General features: G+C 49.9%; 1 protein-coding gene across 3 annotated transcripts in view; it reads right to left on the minus strand.

The window, feature by feature from the left end:
* The window catches only part of Rgs9 (regulator of G protein signaling 9), a 68,212-nt gene extending 58,181 nt beyond the window's left edge, over nucleotides 1-10,031 (minus strand). For 2 of the 3 annotated variants that reach the window (XM_005069983.4, XM_005069982.4), the window contains exon 1: nucleotides 9,809-10,031. In XM_005069983.4, the coding sequence (XP_005070040.1) occupies nucleotides 9,809-9,865 (57 nt within the window). In that variant the 5' untranslated portion in view covers nucleotides 9,866-10,031. Of the gene's footprint in view, nucleotides 1-9,497; nucleotides 9,613-9,808 lie in introns of all 3 variants that reach the window. The other variant, XM_040749989.1, reaches the window with a different exon arrangement.
* Between the last annotated feature and the right edge of the window lie 205 nt (nucleotides 10,032-10,236).

Genomic DNA, 10,236 nt, shown 5'->3' on the forward strand with positions numbered 1-10,236 from the left:
TGGCATAGCTCGGTGGTAGAGCACACACTCAGCACGTAGGAAGCCCTTAGTTTGACACCCAGAATCCAAAACAAACAAACAAAAGCTGAAGCCGAACATTTTATTGATTGCTCGAATCTCCATACACCAAAGCTTACCATTTATATCACTGTGGGGATACTGTGGAGATTAAATGTGAGTAAACATTGAAAGCAGCAGCATTCACTATAGTATTTATGAGATCAAAATCACACACTAAATTACAAACCAATAAATAAGGACAATGCTGGTGGTGTTACGAGCCGAAAGGGAAAGGTGACTAAAACAACACCCCCCAAAAATTCTTCTAAGAGGGCGGGCAGAGTTGTCCTTGGTCATGAAGATCCAGCTGCACTCAGAGTAGGTGATGGCAGGGAAGAGCACTGAGCCTCTACACGGTGACACGGGGAGGCTGACGCTTGCACCCTTGTGTACAACAATGCTACTTCAGACAGCGGTATAGACATTGCTCAACGATACTGAAAATCGACTTTAAGGACCTCTGCGATCCAGCCATGCCACCCCTAGACATTCATGTGAAGGAACTGAAATCAGGAACTTAAGAAGACATTTGCACCCCCACGCTTACCCCACCATTATTCGCAATGGCCAAGATGTGGAAAGAATGTAGGTAGCTGTCGACTGGTGAAGAGATAAATAGCACATGATGTCAGAAGCAAGGCTGCAATATTCAAAGATTCAGATGAGCAGTGTGGACATAACTCATTTTGGTAAAGAAATAAGTCAGACACAAAAGACGTCACTCATATTAAGTACCATCTAAAGGCAAAATCAGTCTATAGAATGCTGGTTGTGGGGGCTGAAGAGATGGCTGGAGAGTATTGGCTGCTCTTCCAGAGGTCCTGAGTTTAATTTCCAGCAACCACATGGTGGCTCACAACCATCTGTAATGGCATGCAGGCATACATGTATACATGCGTGCATGCATACATACATACATACACACACACACACACACAAAGGCAGAATGAACACTGTGTTCATAATAAATAAACAAATCTTTTTAAAAAAGAATGCTGGTTGCCAGGTACTAAGAGGAGAAGAAACGGGAATTTGCTAATAGATGGGTATAAAAGAAGAATAAATCCTAGAAACATGCTGTACAATATTTGGGGGTTGTTGTTGTTAATAATGTTGTACTTTGCATGTAAGGATTCTAGCTAGATCTCATGGTAAGTCTTACCACAATAAAATAAAATTTAAAACAGAGAGAGGCCGGGCGGTGGTGGCGCACGCCTTTAATCCCAGCACTTGGGAGGCAGAGGCAGGCGGATCTCTGTGAGTTCGAGGCCGGGCTGGACCGATAGACTCCAAAACAATACAGAGAAACCCTGTCTCGTAAAAAACAAAAAAACAAAAAAAAAACAACAAAAAAAAAAAAACCAGAGAGAGACTAAGCCAACTGCAGTGAAGCTTAGAGATCATTCAGAGAGTCCCTGAACTGGAAAGTTCTACCTGCTGCCTCCCACTCAGCCACCTTGCTCTCAAGCTGGAGGGCTCCTACCTTCTCAAGAGTGTGGGCCTATGTCCTCATCCAGCACTGAGGGGTAGCAGGTGCTATTTCATCTTTGTTACTAAACTAGCATTTGCAGCTAAGCCACCATCTCAATATACAGACTGGGATCAGGTGTGTGGCCAAGGCCACTCCCAGGCACAGGCAAAGCTCAACCTGAAGGCCAGAGCCGGCAGCACCAGGGACTGTCCCTTTATTACACATTTCTGTCTGCAAAGACATTTTCCCAGGCTCACAGTAACACCAGGAACAGATGGCTCAGTCTGTAAAGTTCAAGCCACAAAACCAAGAGAACCCAAGTTCAATCCCGAGACCCATCGCCCATGTAAAACTCTGGGCATACTCCTTGCAATCGCAGAGCTGGGGAGTCAGATCTTAGCTGGTGAGCCACAAGTCCTAGTGAGAGACCCTGTCTCAAAAACAGGGTGAATGGCCCTAAGAAACAACACCCAAGGCTGACTTCTGGTCTCCATACGCATGTGCATGCACACAAACACATATGCAAGTGTACACACACACACACACACACACACACACACACACACACACACACACACACACGCCTACATCTCAGATCCACCCAGAGCTTCAGTATTTGGCCTTCAGTGAGGTAAGACATTGGCAACGTCCCAGGCCAGAGGTTGGCCATGGGGTCAAGTAGCAGCAACAAAAAGAATCAGAAACCCCAGTAGAGATTGTGGATGGGGCTGGGGGACAGCTGCAGCCAGAAGAGCTATCAAGGGACCAAGGAAGCCATACGAATCGAAAGGCGCAGAAATGTGGGAGGGGTCATGGCACTGGGCGCGATATTCTTAATGTGACTTGCCAAGAGTTCTTAGCTGTGAGTCTCAGATACACAGACTGCTCTCCAAGAAGCACCTGACCTCCTGAAGTTAAAGCCAAGACTCCTTTTTCTCGTGTTAGCTGCCAAACTGAAAGGCTAGGCACACTTAATGCTTGTGTGTGTGTGTGTGTGTGTTGTGAGTGTGTGTGTGTGTGCACGCGCGCGCGTGCGTGCTGAAGCACTGTGAACACATACATTGCATGTACAGGTGTACATGCGTGTGGAGGCTAGGGGGCAGCCTTGACTGCTGTTCCTTAGGCACACTCACCTTGTTTTTGAGGTTCTCTCGCTCACCAGGCATGCTGAGTACAGAGTCCTGGGGATCCGCCTGTCTATGCCTCCTCTACACTGGGGTTACAAATGTCTGCCGCCACACCTGTCTTTTATTTGTTTGTTTGTTTGTTGTTGTTTTTAAGGTGGGTTCTGGGTATGGAACTCAGGTCCTCATGCTTGCAAACCAAGCATTTTACTGACTGAGTCATCTTCCCCACACTCAAATTGTTTTGTTAGATGAAACAAAGTTGTTTCATGCAAACAAGGACCCACATGTCGGAGAAGAGACCAGATCCCGCCTTAAAAGTTAGAACCTGAGTGACCAAGTCAACACATTTGATTCCTTGTCTTTGCATTAAAAAAAAAAAGCCTAGTTATTAAGAATTTGAAAATAACTTTCAGAGGAGGAATAATGAGAGTTATTTTAAAAGCCACAATGAGGGAGTCAGATTTCTCTCTAGCAGGTATGTCACCCTTCACAAAAAGGAGAAGCCCGTGGGAGGGGTTCATGACACTCGCCTCAGGGAACATTGTGAGGGAGTCATCACACTGGGATTCCGATCAATTTTTCTCACTTTCCCCCTCAGAAATCCCTCTGAGGGGTCTCCCCAGTCACACAAAACTGACAGGATCTTTTAGCTCATGGTGCCATCTCTGAGAGACTGGTATAGGTTGCAGACTGTTCCCCAAATTCATATGTTGGCCTCTTCAGCCTCAGTATCCCTGAACACAGCTGATCTGAGAAGTGAGGTGGTAAGGGCCGGGTGTGGTGAACACACATGCAATCCCACCCAGCGCTCGGCAGGCAGTGGAAGGAGGATAAAGCAGTCGGAGCCAGCCTGCGCTACACAGCATGATCCTGGATTAAAAAACCAAAGACTGGGTCTGTCACAATGGCTCAGTGGGTGATGGTGCTTACAGCCAAGCCCTACAAGTCAAGTTCAATCCCTGGGAGCCATACGCTGTGAGGAGAGAGCTGAGTCCCAAAGGTTGCCCTGCAGCTTCTACATGTGTGTGGAGTGAGAGTGCACATTAACTAAATGATGTAATAAAAGAATAGTTTTTAATTGAAAGAGTAAACCAAGGGCCAGTGGTAGAGCATGACCTAGCTTTCATAAAACCTTGAATTCAACCCCCAATGAACCCACAACACACACACACACACACACACACACAGAGAGACAGAGACAGAGAGAGAGAGAGAGAGAGAGAGAGAGAGAGAGCAAATGAAGTCATATGCCATATGCTTAGGCCCTGCTCCAGTCCAATTGGTGTCCTTATGAGAAGACAATGTGAGGACAGAGGACAGCTACCTACAAATCAAAGGGAGGGGCTTCAGAGGAAGCCATCCCGGCTTCAGCTGAGCTCAGATTTCTAATCTCCAGGACTATGAGAAAGTGTGTTTCTGTTACTTAAATCACTCAGCACAAGTGGGGCTTCTGCTGTAAACTTTCACACTGCCCAATGTCCCTCAAGAGATAAAGGGCAGTCGCAGTCATACCCACCCTGCTCCCAGGAAGACCAGTTTCCAGTTCCTCTCAAGATAAAGAATCAGCCTGGTCTTGTTCCCAGGCAACACAGAAATGCCATAAAATCAGGCCACTCCTGGGCCCCTGGATGACCCTAGACGCACACGCTCTAGGCTGAAACTTGACTGCGGGTGAGCCAGGGACCCACGGCATCATAAAGGGATCAGAGCGATGGCTTTGATGGTTCTGACAACCCACCTACCACACCCACGCTGCTCCTCAAATTAAGAAGCTGTCTGTCATTCACAGGGGAAGATCTCAGGGGCTGGAATTTTCCTTTACGCTGGAGAAGGCTCCCAAGGGTGCTTTCCTACATTGAGAAGGGGAAAGCCACCCGAAACCACAGGGTTGTTTTGCTAATCGAGGGACGTGTGACCTTGCAAATAAGTTATGGTCAGCTCACCTCAATCGATTAAAGACATGAACCAGCGCTCCGTGTATACTCTGGTATATGGGGGTCTTGACCCAAAAATCTGCTCTTGCCACCATGTTCTTAGATCAGCAAGGCACTGCAGGCAACCCCAGCTAAGGACAGCAGTGGGCAGTTCCTGCTGATTCCGCTTTTGTGTCCTGCACACCTCGCACCTAGCCGCTAAATCCTGCCCACTGGAAAGTCCTCCAAGCCACTCTGAACTGCGCTCTCCGCCTCAGTTGGTCCACAGCCTCCAGTGTGCTCTCCAGGTCACTCTCCTTGGTGATGAGATTAGGCTTACACTCGCCATGTCCGTGCTTTCTCTGCATTATTTGTTGGATACATGTCCGGTGCCTGGTAGAGTATTATGGCATTCCGTGCTAGTAAAATCCCAAGTTGAGTACCCGTAATATAACCAATCGTTGCCCAGTGTCCCCAGGGGTCACTATTTCAAATGTATGTTCAAAACACCTAACAAGCTCTCCTAGAAAGACCAGTGCTTGGGCTGGGGATGTAGCTTAGTTGGTAGGGTGCCTACCTACAATACATGAAGCCCTGAGTTTGATTCCCAGCACCACATACACTGGCTGTGGTGACACACATCTGTAGCACCAGCACTTGGGAGGTGGAGGCAGGAGGATCAGAATTTTGAGGTCTTTCTCCACTGTGCAGGAATTTTTAGGCCAGCCTGGGGTACATCGGCCCCTGACTTGGTATCAGTGTTTTCTAAGATGCAGCCAGTACCAAGAAGCACTCATACCGTCTCCTCAGAATCGCCCCTGTAGCATGTAAACTAGCCCGTCGGATTCATCTCTGGTTTTAAAGACATCAAACAGCATCTGATTAAACACAGAAAGCATCAGATCTTCGCTGTGTCATGTGAGACGCCCCAGCTGTGAGACTCTCCTTCCTCCTGCCTTCCCATCCACCCACCTCAACACCCAACCCATGCCCACTCTGGGCCTGGTGAACCAGCCTCAAGGAGTCTTCCATACTGATGGGCTGTCCTACCTGTCTGTATTTTTATATCTGCCTAAAATGTTGCTCATCTTCCTCCTTTCCTGGAAAAAACATTAGCAATTTTTCCTAACTCAATAACAAGCCCCAGTGTGCATTCTTACTCCCCCAATCCCAAGCACAGCTTACTTCTCCCGCACTGGCGCATCCTCCGACGTCTGCCGCAACCATGCGCCACGTGTCTCCTTGTTTATCCGGTATGTCTTTGTCACTGGACTCATAGCTCCTTGGTGTACCTGGCACTGGCACCCAGCGCTTCATTTTGTATACCAAATAGAAAGGATGGTACGAGAGAGATACTTTCCTCTGCCTCGGCCTCCTCAGCACCTGTACTTCTCAGTCCCTGCCTAAGTATAAGTGAGATGCCAAGAGCCACACAGAAAAGCCAAGTCACCTAGCAGAGGGCTCTTTGCCATGGCATCAAGGAATCCCCAGGGCACTGGTAAGTGAAAATGGCCAGGATGGTGATTATGGCATTGCTGAGGTATATGGACCAGCACCAGAGAAAGGGCCCATGGGGCCAGAGCTACTCATCTATGCTTATCTATTACCACATCATCAGCTAATCCCACGGTGAAGGCCTGGCAGGTGGGTCTCCACCTTTCTGTCACATGTGTCTTTTGAGCCAAGGTCTCACACTCACCGCGTATGTGTGATGGCTCATTTTTTGTGTCTACTTGACACAAGCGAGGGTCATTTTGGAAGAAGGAATCTTAATAAAGGAAAGGTCTCAATAGGATTGGCCCGTGGTCCAGCCTATAGGGCATTTTCTTGGTTAAGGACTAATGTGGGAAGGCCAGCTCACTGGAGGAAGTTCTGTCCCTGAGCTGGTGGTCCCGGGTACTATAAGACACCAGGCTGAGCAAGCACTGGAGAGCAATCCAGGAAGCGGTGCTCCTCTAAGGCCTCTTCTGCAGTTCTTGCCTCCAGGTTTCTACCCTGACTTCCCTCAGTGAGAAACTGCTACCTGGAAGTGTAAGATGAAACCAACCCTAACCTCCACAGGTCGCTTTTGGTCACGGTGTTGTATCACAACAGTAACCCTAACTAAGGCAGTAGCCAAGGCTGGCTTTGAGATTCCCATCCTCCTGCTCCATCTTCCAAGCGCTGGTGTTACAAGCATGCACCCCCATAAAGAGTGTTTCTGTGGTGCCAGGGAGGGAAGCCAGGGTTTCGGGCATATTAAGCAGACATGCTATTAACTGAGCCACATACCCAGGCCTCTGCACATCTTGAACAAGCCCTGATATCACAGATGAGTAGCAACTGGGCTAAAGGGCATCCTCTCCAGACACTGCATTGAGCTTGAGGTGGAGCTGGGCAATAGAAACCCTTGACTCACAGGAGGAGGAAGGTCCCTCTGAACAGAGTCATTCTCTCTGCCTTTGGGAAGAACCCCCATTTCCAGGGGTTCTGGAGATATGAGGGGTTACAGAGACCCTTATATTGACTTGCTTAACATAGCTCATTACTCATCCAGGTCACCCCAGTGGTCATCTTAATTTACAATCGGTCATGTCACTTGTCTGTTCCAAACTTTGCCATGGTTCCTTGGGTGGGTAGGGGATCAAACTGCCCTCAAGGCATTCTAAGGGCTCATTATTGTCCCCTCTGCCTCCTTCTACCTTTGTGTCCTCTCCTGGGCTTCAAAATATGTCTGCTGAAAGACAACATTACAATTGTCCGCCAGATTTCCTGTGAATTTGTGACTTGGAACCTTGGGGTCATGTTTTTCTCCATACCCTCTTGTCTGTGTGTCTGACTGTCGGTCTGTCTGTCTGTCTCTGCCTAGACTCTCCCATTTCCCAGCTCTGTGTTTCCCCCAAGCACACAAGCCTTCTCACAACCTCCTCACCTATCCTACGCTGTAGGATAACTCTAACCACTGAACCACAGCTGCACAGACAGAGCCACTCCTGCATTGTCTCCAAGGTCCTCCTGTGGTTGTGTGATTGGCACATCGCCGAACCCTTCTGAGTCTCAGCATCCTCCTCTGTAAGGGATGCTAGCCGCTGTCTGACAAAACACATGAGATAACGCATGGGAAGCCTTGCCCACCTTGGACACAGCACACATCGTAACACACAGTGAATGAGTGGGGAATTGTGCCTGCACCTGGGTCCATATGCTGCTGGCCCGGGCCCTTCTCTAAAAGTCTGACTGTCTAGCTCGGCTGGGTAATGGCTGAGGGTCTCCTACCACAGGCACCTGGGGCTCTGCAGAGCTCTGTTCTGTCCGTTGGCCTAAGGGGCTCTGTGATCCAACCCAGGACCCCAGTGTAAACAGATGGAATGTGGACAGGATCCTTGCCAGCACACGGCATACAGGGAAGCAAGGCTGTGGGCGAGGAGGACGGAGTCTCTAGACCTAGAGAAGGAAGCCACTTCCCCATGGAGTCAGAAGAGCCTGCTTCAGAGTGGGAGTTTGGCAGAGGGGAAAAGGGATGTTCCCATGGATGCCTGGAAGGGTATGGGGTTCCTAGAGAAACGAGAACATTCATGAGCGACAGCTCTGAGTGCCTGGGCTGCTTTGCTCTTATTCTGGGATGGTAGGAGTGGGAGCTGAGTAAGAGAAGAGACAGGGAGATAGTGACATCAGGACCCTGGCAGCCAGGCTGCCAAGGGTGGGCAGTGAGTATCCCATGAGCCCAGGAAGCCAATCGGGAGGGGAGGATCTTGTGAATGAGGTCACTGGGTTTTCGACAGAAAACTAACGTGTATGAGGATGTTGTGGAGAAGGGGGTAGGCAATGAGGTACGTGAAGCAGGCTGAGAGCAGAGGCCATGTGGAAGGACAGGCTTGGGTGGGGGTGAAGGGGAGATGAAGTAGAGGGGAGGGGCCTGAGGTAGAGGGGAGGAAGGTGGAATGGGAGAGTACAGGCTGGGAAGGAGGTGAGGGGTCTGGGGAGGAGGCGAGGAAGGATGAGTGGAGGTAAGATATGCTGAGATCAGGGGGAAGGAGGCTGGAGAGCAAGACACCACTCAGCAAGCCAAGGCTGTGGATGCTTGGGATCCAGTGAGCACATGAGTGCTCCAGACAGGTTCTCTAAGCTTCCAAGCCAGGGCCGTCCTGCATGGGAGGAGAAAACAACAGTCGGACACAATCTGAAGACACTGTTTTACTTTTGAACAGCAGACTTGGGCAGCCTCTTGTCGTTTTAGGAGCTGGGAGCTGACTGTTCACTCATCTGTATGATATAGTATTCCCTTCTGTTCTCGACATAACACCCTCACACCTCTTCTGCCTGGCTTCTTGAAGATGACGGGATATGATGACTGTCCCGAGGTGTGTGGGGAATGTCCACCTTTTACCATCTTGTAGATTAGGACAGTTAGTCACCAACTGTACCCAAATGCTAAGCCCCAGTGGCTCAAGGCAGGACCCAGCTTGTCACAAACTATCAGGCTAATTCTCCTCAACAGGATAATCCTAAAACCAACAAGCGCAGCACTGTGAAAAGTAGCACGAGCCAGAGGTAGGACACGCAGGTGACCAGGAATCTAATCCTGTGCGTGTCTCTTCCCACGCTTTCTAACTCAAAAGCCCAGAACAAAATGAACCACTTTGTCCCCAGACACATCACCCCATAGGTACATTCCACCTCCCACATGTCGGTCGTGGACGCACACCCTGTGCTGGCCATTTGCCATCCACAGGAAAAGGTTCAGACTGTACAGAAAATACACAGATTGTCATCTTCGGGTGGAGTGTGTGGGGGGAACTCTCAATCCCTCAGATCGCAACATTTTCCTGGTCTTTTACACACACACACACACACACACACACACACACGGCGGCGGGGTGGGGGAGTGGGAGTCCTGCGGATTGGTATTGAGAAAAATGCTCAAAATGTTCATTTAATAGCCGATACCTTGTAACAATATCAGCTGTCTCAAATCCCCGCGCAGCCTCAAGCACCCTCCTCTGTGAGTAACAGGTTGTTTTCGGCCTCCAGCCGACCATCACAGCTGCCTCCAAATTCTCTACTGTAAGCAGTTTACGCGAAAATCATTATAGTTTTTAAATACAACACAAATAGCAAAGAAATCATTTAGTAAAATTGAGCAGCGTGGACCGACCCTAGAGAGACGCCCTCTGCCCCTGCCCAGTCTTCCCTTGGACACTCCACATATTGGGTCCCCGCCCACTTGCCAGAGTCCAGGTGAGGGACACCCAGGGTACCTTTTGGAGAAAAGCCATCCTCGGCCTGTACTGCTGGCCTTGGTGTCGGATCGTCATTCTGGACCCTGGATGAATTCACGACCACAGCACGAATGGGAGCGAAAAGGGGAAACCCCCAAGTTCACAAGCCAGCCTGGTCCGCCCCAGCCTGGGCGTGGACCGGGAGGCGCAGGGAGCGGAGCGTGCAGGGCCCAGAATGTCGCCCGCCGCCCCTCGACTCTCCCTCGCACCCGCCGACATGCAAAGCAGCTGGAATTCGCGCCAACCAATCAGCGAGCTGCGCCACGCGCTCATTAGCATGCAGTGCGCGGGCTCCCACTTGCCACCAGGGGGCGGCGTCCCGCTCCACCTGGACCAAGCATCAGGTAGGAAGGGCCCATCAAGGGATGCTGAAACCTGTCCCGAGGTGTGTGAGCCTTGCTATCCTG

This window comes from Mesocricetus auratus, unplaced genomic scaffold, assembly GCF_017639785.1.
Source record: "Mesocricetus auratus isolate SY011 unplaced genomic scaffold, BCM_Maur_2.0 Super-Scaffold_100007, whole genome shotgun sequence".
NCBI lineage: Eukaryota > Metazoa > Chordata > Mammalia > Rodentia > Cricetidae > Mesocricetus > Mesocricetus auratus.